A 21,864-nucleotide genomic window follows, 5' to 3' on the forward strand; every position below is an offset into this window, starting at 1 on the left:
TAGGGCTGCCGGGCGAATGGGATGGACAGGCTAGGTTCGTTCCAGACAAGAAGAACGACTGCGAGGTTATTGAAGATCTCCACAAGCATATGTAGGGCCGAGACTACAATGTCCAAACTTGATGCTTGGCAGAGAGTTGTACGCATGTCTGCCGACTTCGACGAGCATAGAGGTCTGAGACTGGCTAGGTCTCAGAGTCGTGGAAGCTAGGTACATCTTGCTGAGCGACGTGTCATTGAGGATTTCCTGCAGGTTCTGTCAACTCAAAATGCAGAGGCGGCAGAGGAGAGATGATTCGTGGTGCTGGTCCCGTGTAACCAGACACAAGAGGAGCAGTTCCTGTTTCAAGTGCTCTGCCCCGAGATCCCTGTCCCGTTGTACGCGTATGGATGACAGCGACGAGATTCTTGACGCCGCGGCATCACCGTTTGCGGACCCGACACCGGTGCACAGCATGAGAAGATGACAGTAGGTGTGACGGTTATATCCACGTGTCGCGGGGAGTGTCGAAGATGGAAATAATGGTCGGTCCGTGTTGCCGGAAGAGGTGTTGGAAGGGAAGGAGTGAGGTTAAAGTTCGCTAGCATTTGTCGCGTTGTGACTGCCGAAGTTCTTGCACACCTCTCTCTCTTGATCCCATCCAATTCTGGCCCGACGTGCGGCATCCCTGGAATGCTTCACTGACGCCGTCGCGCGGGCAAGCAGATGAGATGGCGTTTGCCATGTAGCTAATGCGGCGGCGATCACACACTCCAGATCCAGCGGGTCAGGACCACACGTGTCGAGCAATGGGTGTAAGGCAGCACTCTCCCTCGCCGTGCCACGACAAGAGCTCTTGCCTGTGATCTGAAAGCACGCTGCAGAGGCGGTGGCAATCGGCGTGTCGTTTTCCGACACTCTGCATCAAGACCGCACTCTCCAGCCACGAGGAGCTATTCGAGGAAGCGCAGGCCATCAGCATGTGGCTCGATGGAGAATGCGATGCCTTGCGTCCGAGGCCAGTTTCCGATGCCGTGTAACACCGCACGGCATCTCAGCAACCCAACGGGGCTCCACCAAAGCCCGTCACTCAATCACATCGCTCGACGACTGCTCGCATGGGCGTAGCATGAAGATGCCGCCGCCCGCTCGTGGTGCCGCCGTCTCGTGGGCGGTGTTCCGCATTGCGTCTGGTTCTGTTCGCGACTCGACTTTGCCCCAGCATCATCCCGGTTCGCAGTCGTGCCCCCAGTTGCGAGTCCGTCTTCGCGAACTCAGAGGGGCCCGCCGCTGCCGTTGTTGGCCTTATGTCGAGCTGGCTGCATGAGACCAGACGACAACTTCATCGTACTCGATTCCTCTTTCTGTCCGCCGCTCATACCACGCTGTGGCGATCCATGGTGCTCTAGTGGACTGCGGTGCTTGGCCATGTTGATATCGCGACAATTGCCTCACCTACCTGGTATCCAGGCCCGACAGCACTCATGCAGTTTCCTCCCCTCACGGTCATCGTTACATGGCCGCCGGCGAACTATGATGACCCCGTTACAAGAGGACACGCTCTGTTCGTATTGATGATCTTCTTCTCCGTGTTGGTCGTCATCTCGTGTGCCGGCAGATTCTACTCTCGCATCTACATCAAGCACTGGTTCGGCTGGGATGACGGCTTCATCATCATTGCTCTGGTGAGTCCCTTGGTCACAGCTCAAGACAGTATCAAGCTGACTGAGTACAGGTATTCGTAAGTCATACTTGCGCCCTCGCGAGCTCACTTGCTAATGTTGATAGACCATTGCCATGAATGCCGTCGTCATCCTCGCGAATCAGAGATATGGCTGGGATCGACATATCTGGGACGTGAAGCCGAGTGTATACCAAAATGCCGGCATCGTCGCCTTCACTGCAAAGCTGCTCTTCGTTGGGGCATCATCGTTCACACGCATATCACTGATATGCTTCTACTACCGACTGGTCAAAGACAGTGGCATCAGTTGGTTCAACAAGATCCTGCATGCGAGCATGTTCTTCGTAGTCGGCCTTGGAATTGCCTTCACTTGCATCGGCATCTGGCTCTGTATTCCGGTCCAGGCATACTGGCGGTTTCCACCCAAATGGCCCTACAAGTGCTTGGATGAAGGCACTACGACTCTGATCATCGGGATATTCAACTGCATAGCGGACCTCCTATGCACGTTATTGCCAATACCTCTAGTCTGGCGACTGAAGATGCCGCTCAAGCACCGCGTTGGTGTGTGCATCCTCCTTGGTCTTGGCTTCATAGTCACCATTGCAGGCGTGCTCCGGACATACTTCATATGGCAGTCCCTTATCAGCAGCTGGGATGTGACATGGTACTCGTATCCGCTTTGGATATGCGCCACTATCGAGATTGATCTCGCGGTCGTAAGTTCGAGCAAGTAAAAGGGTAGCAGCGACTGAACTAACCGCCGACTTTAGATCTGCGCCTGTGCACCATCCTGGAAACCCATTCTACACCAACCAGTCGTCCTCTGTGCAACCAAACTATCTTCGAAATTCTCCAGGTCTGGAAGCCTACAACCCACCCCCGTCGCCTCCGGATCTCGAACATCGAAACCCACATTTTCCTCGTCCGGCACCTCAAGATCGATCAGATCCTCCCTCTTCAAACTCCACTTCCTTCGAAACGGCGTCCTACCTTCGGCACATGACACGCAATGGAGTAACCACGAACGGGACGAAGAATATGGGATGCTACATCTCCATAGCAGCCGAGGTGAGAAGAATAATTGCGACGTCACGATCACTAGTACAAGTCGCGACGAAAATCTGCCGAGTTGGCCTGCACGAGTCGCTACGGAGCAAGGCACAGGAGAAGCACGGCGGCCAGCATTGGAGATAATGAAGCAAAGAACTGTAGATCAAGAGGTGGAATATATTAGTCGGGCAGGGAGTTCGAATGGCTCGAGACACTCGCCTACGGAATCGGCATCGAGAACGAACGAATTTGACAGATAATTGGAGATTCCGGATTTCTCTCGTACAATGAAGAGTTCAGCAAGGCATGGCGTACAACAGAAGCTGAACATTTTCGGGCATTTCGGTGGATTTGGAATGATTATACATGCGGAGTGGGATTTGATTTTCGGTTTTTGGTTTATGGTTGAGATACCCGGTCATCAGAGCTGAGGGAAAGCACAAGGAGAAAGTATGCAATGTTATTGATGAGATGTTTTTATGAAGGTTTTATAAATGTATCATTAGAAAGCGCGCGAGAGCAGAGCGAAATGTTTATGCACTACGAATATGCGAAGAGAGGAACAGAGAGCAAATGTGAAGAAGTATTATTATTATTATTATTATTACCAATGATGAATCTACCACTGTCATTTCTGCAACGACCAAAATAATATCGCAAAAGGTCGACTTTCTGTTCTCGTTCTCGCCATGTTCGCTGCATTTGCGCCGTCCCTCCTGGTAAAATCTTCTAGAAAATCTTATCGTGCTCCTCATCTGGTTTCAATTGCTCCATTCCATAATATGGTAACTGCTGATCGTTTTGTCCCTCTTCTTGCAGATTGGATTTATCGTTTAATGGACGATTTTCTGCGTGGCGGCCTGATGGACGGAGATTCGCGAGCGAGCCTTTCAAGATAGATTTTGGTTGTGGTTTGCCGGGAAGTTGAAATTTCACGTCTTGTCTTCTTTTTATCGCCGCTAGAGATTGATGTTGATGTTGAGGTGGGGGTGTGCAGGCGGGTTCGACGATTTGGGAGGTTGTGCTGTGGGCTAGGGAGGTTTTACTACTGCTGCCGAGTTGGCCGGTTTTCCAGGCGGCGTTGTGGTTGCTTGAGGAGGCGGAGCTGGTGGAGTTTCGGGGGGAGGGGGTTGTGCTGCTTTGAGGGGAGACGGAGGATGAGGAGGACATGGCGGCGGTGTAGATTCCGGAGGGGGAGAGCGGTGGGACGCGGGTTGGGCGGTAGGGAGCAGGTTGGTGGAGGTTGTGAAGAGGTTGGTGGTCGAGGTGGGTAGGGAAGTACCCTTCTACTGCACGTGAGGCTGAGGCAGAGGGCGTGCCGTCTGGTATGGTTTGGATCGTGTTCATGCTGGACATGCTCGCTCGGGCTGTGACAGACCTGCTGCGCGCGGAATTGAGATGCATCTGCTGGATGTCTCGTAGTCGCAAATGGTCGTTTCCGGACTCTCCGACTGGTTGCATCCATTGGCCGTATGGGACTGCACCAACGCCTCCAGTAGTGTTCATGCTGGGAGGATAGTTACCGCCGAGCACGCCTGTCCTGTGTTGCTCCGGTCCCAGATTCTTGCTGGCGACTTCATCAACCATGAATCCGTTGTAGCGCGGACCAATTGATTGTCTGGCCTTCATCTTATGAGGTATTATCGTTGACGAGTAGACTGGTTTGATTTCAGGCGGCAGTTCGACGCCTGCCAATGCTGCTCCCAGGTCTGCTTGATCGGGCGTAAGGCCTTGCTCAATAGTCTGGACCACTCTGTTGTCGAGCTGGTATTTGAGCTGCTGACGGCCTAAGTGGTGACCGAACCTGCTGATATGGGTTTCGGCATCATTGATGTGGCCATCGAGCATTGCTTCGATATCGAAGACTAGCTGCTGAAAGGCTTCCTTTTTACTCGGAGCGAAGTTCCGTGCTGCGAAGGTATGCAGGAGCATATCCTCGCGAAAGTGACCCAGTTCAGGCAGGTCGTCCATGATTGCGAGAGCGGCGCGCCACATTTTCGAATGCGAGCCACCCCGTAGAATGAAGAGATGGACTTTCGAGTTCGCGATAGGTCGCTGTCCGTTTGAAGAGAGCACGATCAGCGCAGTTGCTGTGATAAAGCATTAGCTGAAAGTGCTGGAAGTGAGTAATATAGATACATCACGATTCGTGACGTGGGTGCCACGAACTTATGAAGTCGTTTCTTTCCGCCTCTGTTTGCCATATTTGCCAACCAAGTGGTCCCACTTTCTTTTTGCGCTTGGGCGAGTAGTCATCTGAGCCTGGCAGTATGTCTTCTAGGCATTGTCGAGCGACTGATGTTCCTTGTGGGCGAGCTTTCACCGCGAGTGATGGCTGCCGTTGTATGCTCTGGACTGATGTGTCGTCGACGTCGTATTCCGCCTCGTCATCATAGTCTTGCGCATATTCATAGTCGTACTCCTCGTCGGCGGCGTAGTCAGACTCCACCGAATACTGAAGCTTTCTTCGCTGAAGATCATCATGTAGCGCTTGTTTTATTAGACCATCGACCTTTTCTTTGCTAGGCGCAACGCCCATCTCGTCAGCTACGACTTCATCAAGTTGTAATGAATGGAATGGAGGAAGAAACGCGGGAAACAGCGCAGGCGCATTGCTTTGTGGGGAACTTCATTGATTCCGGCTTTTGAGCCTTCCGCGAGCTCCGTCCGCCAGAAGAGGCAAGACAGCGGAAGTCGAGGAAGAGAGCTTTGAGTGTTCCTGGCTATCGTCTTGTGAATCCACGCATAATGCTGTCGCGCACCAATCCGAACGTAGCAGACAGATCAGGCTTTCCGAGACCATGGTACCACCTGTGAACCAACCAAGCAGTAAGGCCCACCATTGGTAAGATCGAGGTGACTGCCATTCCTTCCAACAGAATCTTCTTCTGTCGCTCTACCACTTTGACGACCTCAGAATAACGCTGGTTGCTGAAGCTGACTCTGCTATATTGAGTGGCGAAACCTGTGCTTGGCAACTTGTCCGAGAGAAACTCTTCAATCTTCTTACGAAGCTGCACAACCTTCGAGGTCACACCAGCGCGCATATCGTAAAAGTTGGACAAGGAGAGATCGTTGATGGCGTGTGCATCTGCGATGCGTTCGCTGTTGTAATCTCTCAATGCCTTCGCGCGACCTTCCTCGTTCATCGGATTGGCATCCAGATGAGAGAACAAGACCCGCACATCCTCGAGCCCAGCATTCATACCTTGCCCATAGAATGGTACCATGGCATGAGCTGCATCTCCAAGGATGACACCACAGTCCTCGAAGGTATGTGGCGAACACTTGATATTGACAAGTGGCAGGTGAGGATTCTCCATGAACTGCTCTCTGATCAGTTCTGGTCCAATGAGGTCAACGGCTCCTGGGAAGTGCTTGTTGAAGTAAAGCTCGACACCCTCTGGGTCCCTCTCCAGAGCTTCGAAATCACCAGACGGTGCAAACAACGTCGAGGTAAAGGTCCTGTCAACGCTTGGGATGGCAATGAACATCTTGTCCGAACCAGGCCAGATGTGTAGATGATTCGGGCTTGTTCTGAAGCCATCCTTTGCTGATGCAGTTTTCACATCTCCTTCCTCTGCAGGTGGGATTTGAAACTCGCACCACAGCGTATCGATGTACGTTTGCTTGAAATCCAGGCGTGCGAACTTCATCATATGAAATCGAACGCTACTGTGAGCGCCGTCGCAGCCCAGAATCAAGTCGAAATCGATTTCAATCTCCTCAGGTCTTCCAGGTCTCCCGCTGAAGCGAGTATTCTCGCTTGGCCGCCTCGAAGTGCCTTTGAGTTCCAGCCAAGCGAGTCGTTGGCGAAAGTCCACACCAGTGATCTTGTGGCCGAAACGAAGCTTGACATTTGGCATGTCGTCGAGTTCGTCCAACAAACGTGTGTTAAGATCTCCTCGATCAACGGCGTTGATGGCTCTTCCATTGACATCGTAGGCTTGGGTGGCCTCAGTGAGACTGCCCTTCGAGTCTTGACTGTGGATCATGCGCCCATACATTGGAATTGTCTCGTTCATGATCCCATCGAGGAGCTCAGGCGAGCCTGAGTGTCGAAGTGCATTGATGCCTCGTTCCGAGAGCGCCAAGTTGATGCTCTTGGTGAAGTTGAGGGGCGTTGTAGATGCATCGCGCAGATCTGGCAATTGTCAGCTACTGAACTCGTTGTTAAAGAGAATAACGCATACCCGGCCTCAAGTCATAGACCTCCACTTGCCACCCTCTCCTTGCAGCGTACAGACCCGCCAATGCACCCACCGGCCCTGCGCCGATCACGACACACTTCAGCTTGGCGGATTCATCCATGGCCAACGAAGCCAGTTCCTTGTGCGAGAATGAGTTTGGTCGAGATAGTCATTGCCTACCTCAAGCACAGAGAATGTCGACTCACTCTCTGAGAATCGCACAGTCGATGACTACATATAGTAGGAGGAGGTAGGACTTCCGGTGATGCGATCCGTCATCGGCCGACATCCTCAGGCACAAACTTTGTGCTAGCTTTTGCGTCGCGCTTTCCGTATGCACGACATCCGAGCACCGAATACCCGCACACGACCAGACACGATCTTGCAGCAAGATACTTGAGGCGCGACTGACGGTCTCCTCGGCGTGCTCCACGAACTTTCCTCCAGCAACTCCCGTCGTCGCCGACACTCGACTACAAGATGGATCAAGCGCCGGCGAAAGAGGTGGTAGTCGAGAAGGCAGCGAAGTGCGAGGGTGCGGATTGCGACAACGATGCCGGCACACTGCAATGTCCGACATGTCAAAAGCTGGGCAAGGCTTCATTCTTCTGTAGTCAAGATTGCTTCAAGCGGAACTGGGTAGGTCAGTGGTGGTCGTCGTAGTGTTGCATAGAGGACGTCAGCTACGAATGTAGGATAGGATGTAGACTGATGTGAGGTAGGGTGAACACAAAAAGCTCCATAAGGCACAGAACAGTACGCTTTCCAATATCATCACGCCCAAGGTCGTGTCCTTACCAGACGCAGATGGCCACTTCAACCCATTCCCTTCGTATCCATTCACCGGCAGCTTGAGACCTGTCTATCCTTTGTCAGAGAAGCGCAAAGTGCCGGCCTCGATACCACATCCTGACTATGCCCACAACGGCATTCCACAAAGCGAGCGGGTAAGCGACCCGTCTGTCATGAAGGAAGCGATATGCTGACAGCGAATGAGGTTTTCGTTGGACGAAATAAGATCAAGGTCCTTACCAAGAAAGAACAAGATGGCATGCGCAAAGTCTGCCGTCTAGCGCGTGAGGTGCTAGACATTGCGGCACGGGCAGCAAAGCCAGGTGTCACGACAGACGAAATTGACAAGATTGTCCACGACGCTTGCGTCGAACGTAAAGTCAGTACTCCTTTCGCAACCTTGAACTGCAGCAGAGTTCTCGGAAAGCGCTATTTGCTGACGCCTCGCAGTCGTACCCTTCGCCACTTAACTACTGCCACTTTCCCAAATCAGTTTGCACATCACCCAACGAAGTCATTTGCCACGGAATACCAGATCAGCGACCGCTCAAGGACGGCGACATCCTCAACATCGATGTGACTCTGTACCACGAAGGTTTCCACGGCGATCTGAATGAAACATATTACATCGGCGATTCGGCTGCGCAAGATCCAGACAATGTGCGGGTGACGGAAGCTGCACGAGAGTCGCTGGATGCTGCTATCGCCATGGTCAAGCCAGGCGCTCTATTCCGAGACTACGGAAACACAATAGAGAAGGTGGCAAAGGCCCGGAATTGCCAAGTGGTGAAGACGTACTGCGGCCACGGCATCAACCAACTCTTCCACACTGCACCTAACGTGCCCCACTATGCGAAGAACAAGGCGATAGGAGAGGCTAAGCCGGGCATGTGCTTCACAATTGAGCCAATGATCACCCTTGGCAGCTACAAGGACAAGACATGGCCCGACGATTGGACCAGCGTCACATCGGATGGCAAGAAGACGGCACAATTCGAGCATACCCTGCTCGTGACGGAGACCGGCGTTGAGATTTTGACGGCGAGATTGGAGGATTCGCCCGGCGGCAAGGTTGCTATGCCTGCAGGGTATCTTGCTGACGGCTCAAAAGCGCCAGAGACGAACGGAGAAGCGAACGGCGACAGCCAGAGTTAGGAGAAGCTGCAGTTGCGAGTACTTGCAGGCAGGCTGATGAAGGGCCAGCACAAGTTGGAAAGTCGCGATATGAGAGAGCGAGCCGGGGTCGTTCTTGCCAGTTGAACGTACTTGCTCGCGTAGGTGCAAGCTCAATGTCTGCCTTCATCTGCAGGCAAACGGTTGACCCACTCTTAGCTCCCGCATCGTCAAAGTCGTCCAAACTCCAACTTCAGTGACGACGTCAACTTCGCTGCCTCTCAAACTTCACTCAGCTGTATTGCGGTACATCTCAGCGGTCTCATCTGCCTTTATTCTTCTTTCGTCAGTCCTTTCTGCTGCTATTCTTCCTGTTATGTCCCGCTGATTCGCGTTCTGCTCCACAACATGGTGAGCGAAGCATCCCCGTTGCGCGACTTGACCCGTCTGCTGACATCCTCCTAGTTCTACTCTCACGAGGTGCTAACCTCGCGCAAGTATGGGGTGGCCACCGTCTGGCTGGTCGCCACGCTCGGTGCAAAGTCCACGCTGAAGAAGGTCTCGCGCAAGGCCATTCTCAATGTCGACGTTGCAAAGGCATGCGAGACCATCATCACTCCGGAGGCACCCATGGCTTTGAGACTGCAGTCGAGCTTGCTGTAGGCCGCAACGCATGCAAGTTACATCCTGTATTCCACTGACGCGGGATAGGTACGGAGTCACACGCGTCTATCTTCAGCAATGCGGCTATGTCTTGACAGACGTCGAAGCGGCACGTAACAATCTTCGCGCCATCTCACGGGTGATGAAGCAAGCTGAACTTGACGTAGAGGGCGCGAACAAGGCTCGGTGAGTGATGAGAAACCCGTGGCGTGTGTGCAAGGCTGACCTTCACTTCAGCGCCGACCAACTCCAACTTCCAGATGATCCAGACTTCGTCCCGGATTTCGCCTTCCTGCCAGACCCAGGCAACCTAGACATCGAACTCAACGAAGAGACTCAGCAACTGAGCCAGTCCCCTGGCGGCAGTCGTCGATCCATCACCAATGGCTCGCAGCAGAGTATCGGTGGACTGGTGATCCCAACCTCAAACAACTCCTTTGTTGGCGGTCCTGTGGGTGGTATGGATCTGTTCAGCGTGCGTGGAGATTCAGGCCCAGGCACGACAAGAGTACCGGCGCAGCTGCTAGACGATGACGACCTTGGTCTGGATATGGGATTCGATGAAGACTTGCCGGGCGGGGCAGATGGCAGTTTTCCTCAGCGTCAACCACGTGGACCTGGCATCAGAGCAGACGGGACTGACCCGATCAGTGAGGCACGCAAGCTCACGAGCGAGCCTCCTGACCAGCCGATGGTGAGTGCATCGTGTTGGCGGCGTTGCTCAGTCACATGAACATCACACTGATAGATTACAGTTTGGTCAAGATGACGACGGAATGCCAGCTTTTGACGACTTCAACAATTTTGCTGGTGGCGAAGCCCAAGACCAAATTCAAGATATGACACACCAAGAAACGACTTCCGAAAGTGCTTCAGCCCCAAACGTGAGGAACAAACGCCCGGCGAAGCCAAAGAATGTGCAGATGGATCACCACACGTCGATGACCAATAGAGATTTGGCAGAGCTGAACAAAAACTACTTGGACCGCATGCTTGAAGAAGGCCTGAAGCATCAACAAAAGAAGCTGAATGCAAATGCGAAGAAGAATGCGGAGCAGTGGGTTCTCGGCGCTGGATCTATCCTCGGCCAGGGTATGCGTGGACCGCTGGACATGTTCTCAGGCGCTGCCTTGCTCGAAGCTTTCACTGGCGTTGACTTCATGACCGGCAAGAAGCGAGCTCGTGACGAAGATGACCATTCGAGTGACGGTCAGTCCAAGCGCAGTCGCGTTGGTGAATCGTCTGACGAGGTCGGCCGCGCCGATGATCTTCAGATGGGAGACGACTTCGTGATGATGGGTGACGATACCATCGAGCAAGGTCGAGAGGCGCCAACGCCGTTGGACGACCGTCACCTGTCAAGCCTCTTGCCATGGAACCAAAGTCAGGGCTCTCGACGCCCAACAGACATCGGTCATCCAACTTCAGCATCGTTCGGCGGTGGCCCGCAGATCAATGTCATCAGTCGACGTGGCAGCCGTCTCACTTCAGCTTCCCCTCTGATCGGCCGTGGTGTAGTGGGAAATGAGCTCGATGACTTCCAGCTTCCTCCAGGCTCAGACATTCACGTGAGCGGTCTCAACGATGAGGAAGAATTCGAGCTGTACGGCACTGCTGCTCAAGTCGACACTCAGACTGCAGCTCAGACTCAGTGGCAGAAAGCCGCCCTTACTGGAGAGAGTGCCAATTTCCTCGACTTCGTACGGACCGCCATCGACGAGAATGGCGACCCAGCTCAGCCGAACCAGATCGAATTCGAAAAGTTGCTGCCACCGCAGAGCAACACCTACATCGTAGCCGCTCAAGCCTTGCTGCACGTCTTGGCCTTGGGCACGACAGGTGCTCTCAAGGTTGAGCAGGAGGAGCCATTCGGTACCATCGCACTCAGCATCACTGCTGGTGCACTCTGAGAGGGATGGAACGCGCTGGCTTCTCATTAAGGATCATGCTGATTCAATATTCGGACATCTTGGAGCCAAGTATGGCATTATAATTTCGACGGGAAGAACGGCGGACTTGATGGTCAACGTGCCTTAGCGCCGAGACCTGGGACGTCTGGGAGTTTTCGCTACTGTTCGATGATACCCAAAAGCGATGTTGCTGTGTTCTTAGCCTCCTTATAGTGCTGCAGTACAAGTCCCAAAAGTTTGAGAGCTCTCTGCCGAAGGGTTTACCGGCATTCGTATCGAGGATTTTTCATGCTGCTCCTAGGAAGCTATCTCGAATACACGAGTTGCTTGCCCGGCAACACTCGTCATACAGAGTGCTGTTTCATCTATGTTCGCAGGGAATGATTCTGTTTACATCAGCTCCTTCGGGAATTATTAGTCAGACAGTTTGTGCCCAACGGCCGCGCCGTTGCAGAAAACCCGGCAGCGACCTCTGTCCATTCTCTTTCATCCTTTGCTCACCATCATCACGTCTGCTGAGCAGACATCCGCTATCTACTATCTGTCTGAGGAAGCGATAGCACGCAAGCGCCGAGCGAAGAGCTACCCTGGTATCGATAGCCCGTAACAGACTTTCGTTGGCGAGTCATGGCGGTGAAGACAAGACTGGCGATATTGGCGCGCACAGCGAACAACACGTGATGGTGAACTACGCGCTGAGCTGAGCTGGAGCTGCAGCTGCAGCTGCCATGTAGGAGGTAGGTACCAGGAGGCTGTTGCGAGTGGCACTGGCCGAGTTGAGGACTGGAGGTGCAGCAATGGCCCTGCCATCGAATTTCGCGACAACGATCATCACACTTCCCTTCGCAGCTCTCCTCCCTCGCCCTCCTCTCTCCCACCACAACACCAATGTTTTGACGACGACATAGACAGCATTGTCTCGCGCGCCGCCACCACCTCACCCACTCCGCCATCACCACACGCCCGCCCGTCCGCAACCCCCCAATTTCTTCCCCGTCACCCTCTCCGTGTATGCCAAACCCCACCTTCCGCGCTCGGAGCTGCCGCTGTAGCACTGTACTGACGTCTGATGCTCCATGGCTAATAGCTCTCTACCCGACCGACCGCACCTTGCACCACTCACCTTTCTTCCGACCTTAGCTCCGGAGTCTACCAGGCCTCATTATCCGGTCCTGCTTCCACCCGCTGCAGCTCTACTCTAGCATAGCTCCTCCCTCGACCTACGTCAACTATCTCGACATGTCGGCAGAGGATCAGAACTCGCCCGCTATCGATTCGGGCATCGATGCCATCACTGATAAGCTGGGTGCTACCAACATTCAAGACGACCGGCCACGGACGGAGGAAGAATATGCCCAAGCACAGCTTACCCTGCGAGCGATTGTGACGTCCAAGGAAGCCGGCGTGATCATTGGCAAGGCAGGCCAGAATGTGGCAGACCTCAGAGACAAGACTGGTGTTCGCGCCGGCGTGAGCAAAGTCGTGGCTGGCGTGCACGACCGTGTTCTGACTGTCACTGGAGCTCTCAATGGCATTTCCGACGCGTACGGTCTCGTTGCCGATAGCTTGGTCAAAGGAGCTCCTCAGATGGGCATGGGAGGCGCTGTCGGGAACCCTAACACTCACCGTAAGGGAACGTCCATAACGCAAGTGGTCGACAGTGCTGATACAATCTAGCTATTCGCCTCCTGATCTCACACAACCAAATGGGCACCATTATTGGCCGACAAGGACTCAAAATCAAGCAGATTCAAGATGCAAGTGGCGTGCGCATGGTCGCGCAGAAAGAGATGCTCCCGCAATCGACCGAACGCATCGTAGAAGTACAAGGCACTCCAGATGGCATACAAAAGGCAGTGTGGGAGATTGGCAAGTGCCTGGTCGATGACGAGCAGCGTGGCTATGGCACTGTGCTCTACAGTCCCTCTGTTCGCGTTCAAAGCGGTGCTCCAGCGCTCCCTCTGAATGGCACTGGCGATTCGCGCGGGTACGGCGCACCACGAAGCTTCAACAGGACTGGCAACGGTGCCGACTTCACCAGCGCTGCTCCAGCTGCATACTCACCACGCCGAAACGGTGCTCCAGAATCTGGCGGCGGTCCTCCTCCCCGAGTTGAGGACGGCGAGGATATCCAGACGCAAAACATCAGCATTCCTGCCCACATGGTCGGCTGCATCATTGGGCGCGGCGGCAGCAAGATCAGTGAGATCCGCAAGAGCTCAGGAGCACGAATCTCGATCGCCAAGGCACCCCATGATGAGACTGGGGAGCGCATGTTCACCATCACTGGTGGCCCACAAGCCAACGAGAAGGCCCTGTACCTCCTCTACGAGAATCTGGAGCAAGAGAAGATGCGCCGCAGCCAAATTCCTGAGGCCACAGCATAGGGTGCTGATCCATACTTTCAGAAGGGCGGTGTTCCAGCTGGCGCTCAGCCTGCGCAGATTTCCCCATCTCTGCTAGGCCATTGACTGCCGCCGCAGAGTCCTTCACCACACTGGAGCTCGACTGTCTGAGCTCGACTTCTTCCGAGATTGGCCTGAAACCACTTCGACACCGCCACATCGCGTATTCTGAATACGACTATGTTCTGTTTATGGCTTACGACCATTATGACCTTTACGCTTCGACGACACGACCTCGAATGCCTAATGACGTCCTCCTGGTGGCCTCTTCACCACTCCATCGACCTCTCCCACCACCACTATTCGAACACCCCCAGCCACCACCACGACATGAATAAAAGAGTACGGATAATGCTCATGTGCTGCTTGACGCGGCGCTCACTGTTTGGGGTATAGCGCAGCGAGCAGTTGTACGTCTGCTGAGCAGGCAGGTCTTTGAAGTTGCTTATGCATAGCGCTTATACCAATTTCGACATGTAATGCTAGCAGAGAGCAGTGAAAATGAAAAGGAAGCAGTTGCAGATCTTTCAATCTTTGTTCCATTCTTGGTGATATGTGTCCATTGACAGCCAACTTGGTGGTGTCATATATGTCCCCCATGTGGCCTTGCATGTTAGTCTCGTTTGACATCTGCGACTGTACGAGTATGTCCAGACTCAAGTATTGTGAACGCCGTGAATCCTTCCTTATACCACACCTCCTTTGCCCCAGCGCCTTGCATCCAGCCAAACGCCCGACCCAGCCCAAAAATCTCATTTGTCACGTCATGTCATATTCTCTCCTGTCATTTGCACAAATATCCACATACCGCACAGCTGCTCCGTCTCCTCATCCCTCTCCTGTATCATTTCTCCCAGCCCTCAGCTCAGCTCTTAGATCAATTCACCTGACACAGCAACTCCTGCTCCAAGATGAATTTCCCCTCTTTATACTTCTCGGTACTCTCGTACGCGCGATCATACTTCCATCCTACGATCTCTTTGCATTGTCGGCAGAAGATGTCGCGCACGACGTGTCGGCCGGTCGTCATGTTGCGTTCGCCGGCTTCGCCGGCTTGGATGTTTACTACGCTGTTGAAGAGGTAGGCTTTGCCGTGTTGGCCGCGGAAGTTCTGGATGAGATTGATCAGTGGGGATGGGAGGGGAGAGAGAGGAGAGACGGGGAGAAGAAGGGTGGGGTGAGGGGAGAGATTACCCTACTGATGATTTCGTCGTGGTCGGCGAGGTGGGTTTTGCAGTTTTTGCAGCCGTAGATGCGTTTGGCGGATAGGTAGACGTTGTAGGCGAGGCCCATGGTTTGGGAGGGTCGTGGCCCGTAGAGCCCGGGCTCTGGAGCGAGGTGTAGAGCAGGATACGAAGCAGTTGGAGGTGGTGGGTTGTGGAGTTGCCGGTCGGCGTTGGGGCTGGGCCGTTCGGGTGTTGAGGGTGTTTGCGTTTGCGGTGCTCCTCGTGTTGTGTGTCTCTGTGCTCTCCTTCCTGTCTGCTCGGTTTTGAGGAGTTCGTTATCGGAGTAGCCTAGGTAGACGAGGTTCGACGTGGCTGATGGGATCGATCACATGAGCGGTCAGGTTCGGGACTCAGAGCTTGAGATATGGTATGAGATTGAATCGTCGGGATGTCTTGAGGTCAAGTCTCAAGATACTCGAAGAGCTACAGGTGACGCTTCCTCATAGTGAGAGGTAAGGTTCATTGCCTGGGAAGGTCCAGCTTGTGATCTGATGCACATGAAGGAGTCAGTGAGCACGGGACAGTGTGGGGTCGGCTAGACTCCTGAGACATGTTGACGACATATCAGTAGTCTACCGAACCAACCGATAAGGCATCAACCTTTCTGCTACAGAACCATGAAGTGTGGTATTGACCATGAAGTGCAGCTTCGTGTTTCAATTTGCAAGAGATGGGGGTATCTCACAAAGTGTTGTGCTACAACAAGACAAGAAATTGGAAGCTATGTTCGAGATCGCTATGCAACGTTCGCGGGGTAGAGAACGGATTGTGGACCGAGTACGGAGTGAGTAGCACGACGCACCTCCAAGTCTGCATCCAAGGTGTGGTCAAGCATGAACAAGCGCGACATCTGTTGATCAAGCTTGCTCTATTTTCATGAGCGACCTGACTGTTTCGGCTGGAGCTCACTCTGCACAACCTGATAAGTGTAGAAACTAGTACTGTAGCTACTGCCTGCGAAGCCACCCGAAAACGACTTCTCCCGCACTAGACGTTTGTCGGTTGTTGTTGGGAACGACTACGCCTGGTCTGGCTCCCTATGATCTCGTCCAGGCAGAGGTACAGGGTCTCACTCTTTTGAGACGTATCCGGCTTTGCATGGGAGGTCCGGCTGTAGAGAGGCATATCCACAAGCCTGCTCCATATGGAACTATGGGTCGAGAGGCTGCGAGCTTTCGTTCTCCACGATCTAGCGCCGCCTGCGGAGACAAAAGCCATCTTCCGGAAGTCCGTATCATTGGAGCAGTTGACAGAACTGCCCCACTGCGTAAGTGTGGTCGCACAGCATGACGATATGAGCAGTCCGTAGCTTCTCGCGTGAAGCTTCTGCTATGCGTGTCAGCTTGACAAGATTAGCTCTTGATAGAATCTTGCCTGAGTCGCGAGTTGCTCCACCAGAGACTTCAGCGGGAGGAGAACGGCACTTCAAACCAAACCTGAAGGCCACAGCGTTCAGTCACCAGCGATCATAATGGCACAACCTTTCACGCTCGGCCGTGGACTCATCCTCCTTGGCAATGTGGCATACTCACTGGGAGCATTCATCGCCGACTTCAACGAGACACATGTGCTGAATCCGCGATGGCCACCTCATGCCAAATTCCACAATGGCCAGACCATGACGCTCGGAGTCTTGCTGGCTTCGATGTCGACCTACTTCCTGTTTCGGCCGACGCGTAGCCTCGAGCAGATCAAGGACAATCTCTGGACTGCAGCAATGATCGGTTCATTCTACTGCGCTGCTGGCCTGTGTGCCATCTTATATCCTGGAACTGCTTGGCAAGAGTATGTGTTCCTCTCTGAGAGCCATTGTCGAACACTGCTAATGGAAAGCAGTCCCGAGTTCCCAGGAAATGGTGAGCAGCGTTATGTCTTTGGTGGTGTGTGTATCCTCATGTGGCTGGGCTATTGGCTCGAAGGAAGGAGGCTACCAGGAGTTAAGAACGCTTGAGCGCGAATGTCACGCGAGGAAATTGTTCGATGACCGTTCGTGTGTTGTTGTATCCCAAACCATCCATGTTCATTTGTAGTCAGCTCATTTCCCCCGCTCCTGCCAAGCAAGACATTGGCCCCATGGCGGAACTCCTACATCTGTGATCTGTGACTTTACGGTCGAACTACCTTCTGCAATTCTTCGTCGCCATCATGCCGGGTCGCGGAGGAGCCGGGAACTGGCAAGCAGCGCAAGAAGCGCAGAATACTCCCAAGGTGGTAGACGTCGAAGCCCAACAGTCCTCCGCCTCGATCGAGACCCCCGTCGCCGGCCCCTCAGCACCTCGAGCGGATCAACAGTACGCTTTCAGCGGTCGGGGAGGAAGTGGGAACTCATACAACCCAAAAGAGCTCCATCAGAAAGGTACATTTCAGAATACGGATTTGTCCCATGCTTCTGCGTCGGATGCCGCGGCTGGTTGGTCTTCGATGCTTTCGGGAGCTCAGGCCAAGGGCAGCGATGTTGTGCGAGCGGCTGGGCGCGGAGGCTCAGGCAACATGGTCTATGGTGTGACAGATGATGAGAGGGCTGCGCTTAGAAAGATGCAGGAAGAGCAAGAGGGGAAGAAGATCGCGGCGGATGTTGAGGCAAGTGTGAATGCTACGCTTGCTGAGCCGCCGAAGGCGAGGTTGCCTGGCACGTTCCCGTGAAGCACCGGCTCGAGTAGAAACCATGGGGCACAGATTCCACTGTCGTCACGAAGGAGTTCTGGCAACGTCTCGCGACAGCACAGCGGCATATCGTGAGAAGGGGACGAATTTATGGCAAGAGCAACGGGTACACGATCGAGAATAGGTCGATACCAGGACCGACGAACGCGCTCGACTTCCGTCTCCTCCCCTCCGCTCTCGACTTCTCCGGCCCTTGAACAGCTCAATCGCAGAAAGCCTGCAAAGCCCATCTATAATGGGAAATGACTGCTCAGTCCTCGGCAGCGGCGAGCTTTCAATGAGTCCTTGTATGGATGTCGCTACCTGTACATCTGGCTTTGCTCTACAAATAACGCCTCCAACGCCTTGCTTGCCATGTCCGCTGTCCAGCACCGGTATACGTGCTCGTCAAGTTCGTTGCGCCTGCGGCGAGTACCGCGGCAGCTCTTCGTATAGTCCTAGTTGTGGCATTGTCGCCTGACCAATTGTCTTATGGATCAAGGTCGCAGTGGTATCAAGTAGGCCTTGCAGAACCATCGACCATGGCTGCGATGTCGCCCACGACTGGCCTTTGATCAGAGGCGTGTAGCCTCCACTTGGATTTCGGCGGACGACCATAGCATATTCCTGACACGCGTCAGCTCTTGTCACTTGAACCAATAAAGAGAGGGTCAAAACTTACCCAGGGATTCTCATCTTCTCCCTCGCGTGCTTTCGACGCGTATACGATCTCGTACGGATTGCCTTCGATGAGTGGGTTGGGACTTGATGGGAAGAGCACAGCTGTGTTGGCTACGATGGCATCAGCAGAATCTTCAAGACATAAACAAAAGGACGGCATATACCAAAAATCCGCTTCCTCATCTCATCGTCGCTGAGCTGGGCAACAGTATGTTTCTTCGACTTGAGAGCCGATCGCGGAACAGGCCACCCGCCAGGCTGCATTGTGCTGAACAAACAGTGAAAGACAAAAGCTCACAGCAACAGAGAAACAACAGCGTAGTTATAGAAAATGCCACAAATAGTCACAGTTGTCAGCTCTGCAGCAAGTCCCCCAAGTTTATCTTTTTGCTAGGATGTGGTCGGCGTTGGTACATAAGTACCTGTCTCGTGGTCTTTCCAGACCCCCATGAACCTGCCAAGCTACATCGCCGAATCTTTCAGTTTGCGCCGCATCCCACACTTCATTCTCGTGGGCACCGCGTTGGCCGCACGCCACATGTGATGCTAGGCTCGTAGGGTATGGTCGTTTGGTCATTATCGGTACGCCGAGAGATAAGGATTGAGCTCTTGGAGTCGCGCCAACCTCCCGACAAAGCCCGAAGCGGCTGAATTGCTGCTTCGTTTCGGCGGCTTTAAGTAGGTTGTGCGTGGCACACTCGAGCGGTCAGGATATATTTGTATCCGAGGCTCGATATAATGGCTTACGATGAGGTTGTGATGATGCTGGGAGAAATTTGTTGCAATGATACAAGTTATCGATGCTGATTGATTGAATGCCGATCGGGAGGTAGTGCGTCCGTGATTGGTACTTCGTCGGCTCTGATACAGCGCTGACAGAGTCCCAAGTATCGGACGAACAGATTTCGTCTTCTTTGAGTCGCATTGGGGAGGCGCCATGAGAAATTGTACAACGTCTACGAGCCTGAATGCCTTATTGATTGCCCGCACACTCACACCAGTTATACCTTCCCTCGTCGCGGTGCAACCAGCCATGCAAGCCATGGCCGGACAATCTCTGTAGTGTGTTGTTCACGATGTTTGAGGTGAAGATTGGCGAAAGCGGGGCTGGTATGCCAGGACGAATATCTCGGTATGTGATGGCGAGACTAGCCATGCCATGTTTGTGTCGTCGAACGGGATTGTCGCAGCTCCCGTGTCCACGGAGCTCTGACAGCCTGTTCAGGAACACACGAGCATATTCCAACATTTGCCCGTGTAAAGAGTCGTGGTTGTTGTAGTATCCGCGCACTTCACAAGGCTCTGATCTCCGTTCATCGCTGTGTTCAAAGGCATCGGGCATGTACAGTTTCAGGGTGAGTGTCTTGAGAGTAACATGTCGCCCATCAGCTTGTCGATGTATGTCGAAGATTGCAGGGCAAATTTTGATCATGCGCAAGCAAACGTGTTCGATATACGGCAGCACGCGCGCGACCTCTGTGCACAAGTGTGTCTGACCGTTTCCATCTAGGAGACGAGTCCCGACAGTGTCTAAGACCAGAGCACGTAGGCCCTGTGTGATAGGCAAATTTTGCAACAGTCTGGAGATCGTCGGCGTATGCATGTAGTCCCAATCGAGACCGACGTTATGAGGATCTGAGGTCGCTGTAAATTCCAGATACTTCAACTCAGTGAAATTGCGCAGGTCTTCAAGCAACTCGTCAAGTCTCGGTCTCAGTTGCTGGTCACGCCAACTCTTGAGAGCAAGCTTACCACTTGCGCTTCTGAAACTCAAGCCCGGAGGCACCTCGTTCAAAGGCGCTGGTCCAGACCAGCCGTCCTCTGCATGCCAACGTTCGAGGTCCTCTGCTGAGTTGAGATCCCAGAAGTGGCCAAGGAGTCGTATGGTTAGACTTCGAGTGTTGTTGTGCACCAAAGTTCTCGATTTCTTATAGCTGAGCTCGCCATCGAGTCTGTCGAGATTGCATGCATAGAGACGCAGCTCAGAAAGGTGCAAGCCGGATAGGAAGACAGGTCTTGCTGCTGCGTACCATTCGCGACAAAGCATCAACTTGTCCGTGGCGCGCCAGCCAGGCCCTGAAGTCGCTGGTTTGCCAGTCTGACTTCGTCTGAGCTCACGACCTCCGACGTGTTCCAGGATGAGGACTAGCAGCTCAGTGGGAAGAGTTAGTAGTGAAGCCATTCTCAAATGTCAATCTTGCGAAGATTTGCTTATGTTCAGTGGCATCAATGGCCACAGGCTGGGATTTCGAGCAGGAGCGATATCGCGCTGGCTTCAGCTGTTGTTGATGTACATGTCAAGTGTAAGGAGGAGAGTTGTGCAGCGTTTCAGGCATTGAGGAAGGCCCAAAGGACCCACTTTCGTCCGCCAAGCGGGCCGCATACCTCACTTCAGGCGCCCGTCATACTGCAGGTGCAGCACGAATTGAAGACGATTGCCGCGACTGCGAATTGCAGTTCAGGCTTGTGCGCATTCTGGTAATCGCGTACAAGATCATATAATACGTGTCGCCGCGCTCTGCGCCCACCATCCGCCATGGTCAGAACCACATCCAATGTCTCCATGGCCCCGCTGACGATGGACAGTCGCAATCACTACGGCCATACCTCTCCTGCGTGAGGCAGACTCTCACTGCGGCGCTCTCATTATCGAACTTCGCCTCGCAAGCTTCCGAACGACACAATGTCCCCGAGATCGAAGCGAAAACATCTCCCGAAGTCGTCCTCAATCCACTCACCGTTTCCCGAAATCAGGAAGAGCGAGTATTGGTAGAGCCTTCAGTGAACAGCGTGCGAGTCAGCATACGGATCAAGCAGGCAGATGAGATTGAACACATCCTGGTGCACAAGTTCACGCGGTTCTTGACGCAGAGAGCTGAGGCTTTCTTTATTCTGAGGCGGAAGCCGGTGCCTGTAAGTGCTTCCGGCGAAGAGATACTGGATAGAGACTGACTGAAGAAAAGGGCTATGATATTTCGTTCTTGATCACGAATTTTCATACGGAGGAGATGTTGAAGCACAAACTTGTGGACTTCATTATACAATTCATGGAGGAGGTGGACAAGGAGATCTCGGAAATGAAGCTTTTCGTAAGTGCTGCCGCGAGGATTCTGCCAACGTCAACATCGACTGCTAACGCTGTGACAGCTAAACGCTCGAGCACGTTTTGTTGCTGAAAGCTTCCTTACGCCATTCGACTAAGCTCTGCTGCGTGGAGGGCTCTTCGCCGCTGCGGGGACAGGAGGGTACTGAGCTGCGAAAATTGCGAGGCAATCTGTTTGCACGTTTAGATGAGTCATGACAATGAGAAAGCGCTCGAAGCGTCGGCTAGAAGGTGTACGTCCGCGCGAATGTGGATCGATTTCATGCCAGGCCATAGATATGCGAGACGACTGGAGGCACGTAGGCTCGCCGCTAACCACTCCGCAAGCAACGAAGTCAATCACATCCGATTCAGCTGTAGCATCTCACGAGTCCATAACGTTTCCTCGCACATTCTGCCTTCACTTGGTATGCGGCTTTTCT

At 53.5% G+C, this 21,864-nt stretch overlaps 12 protein-coding genes across 12 annotated transcripts; 7 read left to right on the plus strand and 5 right to left on the minus strand.

Moving 5' to 3' along the window:
- Positions 1-1,463: 1,463 nt before the first annotated feature.
- RHO25_002077 (uncharacterized protein) lies at positions 1,464-2,400 on the plus strand (the record flags this gene model as incomplete). Its single annotated transcript, XM_023594666.2, has 2 exons — positions 1,464-1,664; positions 1,768-2,400. 2 exons carry the CDS (start codon positions 1,464-1,466, stop codon positions 2,398-2,400), a joined length of 834 nt encoding a protein of 277 aa, XP_023458173.2.
- Positions 2,401-3,445: 1,045 nt separating this feature from the next.
- RHO25_002078 (uncharacterized protein) lies at positions 3,446-5,255 on the minus strand (the record flags this gene model as incomplete). The annotated part of the gene is made up of 2 exons (XM_065602169.1): positions 3,446-4,806; positions 4,886-5,255. 2 exons carry the CDS (start codon positions 5,253-5,255, stop codon positions 3,446-3,448), a joined length of 1,731 nt encoding a protein of 576 aa, XP_065458241.1.
- A 184-nt stretch (positions 5,256-5,439) lies between these two features.
- On the minus strand, positions 5,440-7,027 carry RHO25_002079 (uncharacterized protein; the record flags this gene model as incomplete). The annotated part of the gene is made up of 2 exons (XM_023594667.2): positions 5,440-6,860; positions 6,910-7,027. 2 exons carry the CDS (start codon positions 7,025-7,027, stop codon positions 5,440-5,442), a joined length of 1,539 nt encoding a protein of 512 aa, XP_023458172.2.
- Positions 7,028-7,386: 359 nt separating this feature from the next.
- On the plus strand, positions 7,387-8,853 carry FMA1 (Methionine aminopeptidase 1; the record flags this gene model as incomplete). The annotated part of the gene is made up of 4 exons (XM_023594668.1): positions 7,387-7,545; positions 7,629-7,853; positions 7,904-8,077; positions 8,149-8,853. The coding sequence occupies 4 exons, from the start codon at positions 7,387-7,389 to the stop codon at positions 8,851-8,853; spliced, it is 1,263 nt and encodes a 420-aa protein (XP_023458171.1).
- Positions 8,854-9,219: 366 nt separating this feature from the next.
- On the plus strand, positions 9,220-11,384 carry RHO25_002081 (uncharacterized protein; the record flags this gene model as incomplete). The annotated part of the gene is made up of 5 exons (XM_023594669.2): positions 9,220-9,222; positions 9,277-9,470; positions 9,523-9,660; positions 9,712-10,168; positions 10,230-11,384. 5 exons carry the CDS (start codon positions 9,220-9,222, stop codon positions 11,382-11,384), a joined length of 1,947 nt encoding a protein of 648 aa, XP_023458170.2.
- A 1,239-nt stretch (positions 11,385-12,623) lies between these two features.
- RHO25_002082 (uncharacterized protein) lies at positions 12,624-13,771 on the plus strand (the record flags this gene model as incomplete). The annotated part of the gene is made up of 2 exons (XM_023594671.2): positions 12,624-13,011; positions 13,062-13,771. 2 exons carry the CDS (start codon positions 12,624-12,626, stop codon positions 13,769-13,771), a joined length of 1,098 nt encoding a protein of 365 aa, XP_023458169.1.
- Positions 13,772-14,666: 895 nt separating this feature from the next.
- RHO25_002083 (uncharacterized protein) lies at positions 14,667-15,082 on the minus strand (the record flags this gene model as incomplete). The annotated part of the gene is made up of 2 exons (XM_023594672.2): positions 14,667-14,900; positions 14,984-15,082. 2 exons carry the CDS (start codon positions 15,080-15,082, stop codon positions 14,667-14,669), a joined length of 333 nt encoding a protein of 110 aa, XP_023458167.1.
- A 1,404-nt stretch (positions 15,083-16,486) lies between these two features.
- Positions 16,487-16,966, plus strand: RHO25_002084 (uncharacterized protein; the record flags this gene model as incomplete). Its single annotated transcript, XM_065602170.1, has 2 exons — positions 16,487-16,800; positions 16,852-16,966. The coding sequence occupies 2 exons, from the start codon at positions 16,487-16,489 to the stop codon at positions 16,964-16,966; spliced, it is 429 nt and encodes a 142-aa protein (XP_065458242.1).
- Positions 16,967-17,160: 194 nt separating this feature from the next.
- On the plus strand, positions 17,161-17,658 carry RHO25_002085 (uncharacterized protein; the record flags this gene model as incomplete). Its single annotated transcript, XM_065602171.1, has 1 exon — positions 17,161-17,658. The coding sequence occupies one exon, from the start codon at positions 17,161-17,163 to the stop codon at positions 17,656-17,658; it is 498 nt and encodes a 165-aa protein (XP_065458243.1).
- Positions 17,659-18,066: 408 nt separating this feature from the next.
- Positions 18,067-18,603, minus strand: RHO25_002086 (uncharacterized protein; the record flags this gene model as incomplete). Its single annotated transcript, XM_065602172.1, has 3 exons — positions 18,067-18,285; positions 18,341-18,450; positions 18,504-18,603. 3 exons carry the CDS (start codon positions 18,601-18,603, stop codon positions 18,067-18,069), a joined length of 429 nt encoding a protein of 142 aa, XP_065458244.1.
- A 709-nt stretch (positions 18,604-19,312) lies between these two features.
- On the minus strand, positions 19,313-20,521 carry RHO25_002087 (uncharacterized protein; the record flags this gene model as incomplete). The annotated part of the gene is made up of 1 exon (XM_023594674.2): positions 19,313-20,521. One exon carries the CDS (start codon positions 20,519-20,521, stop codon positions 19,313-19,315), a length of 1,209 nt encoding a protein of 402 aa, XP_023458165.1.
- Positions 20,522-20,875: 354 nt separating this feature from the next.
- Positions 20,876-21,540, plus strand: ARPC4 (Actin-related protein 2/3 complex subunit 4; the record flags this gene model as incomplete). The annotated part of the gene is made up of 4 exons (XM_023594675.2): positions 20,876-20,878; positions 20,926-21,252; positions 21,303-21,428; positions 21,487-21,540. 4 exons carry the CDS (start codon positions 20,876-20,878, stop codon positions 21,538-21,540), a joined length of 510 nt encoding a protein of 169 aa, XP_023458164.1.
- Between the last annotated feature and the right edge of the window lie 324 nt (positions 21,541-21,864).

Source organism: Cercospora beticola, chromosome 1 (assembly GCF_033473495.1).
Source record: "Cercospora beticola chromosome 1, complete sequence".
Taxonomy (NCBI): Eukaryota; Fungi; Ascomycota; class Dothideomycetes; order Mycosphaerellales; family Mycosphaerellaceae; genus Cercospora; species Cercospora beticola.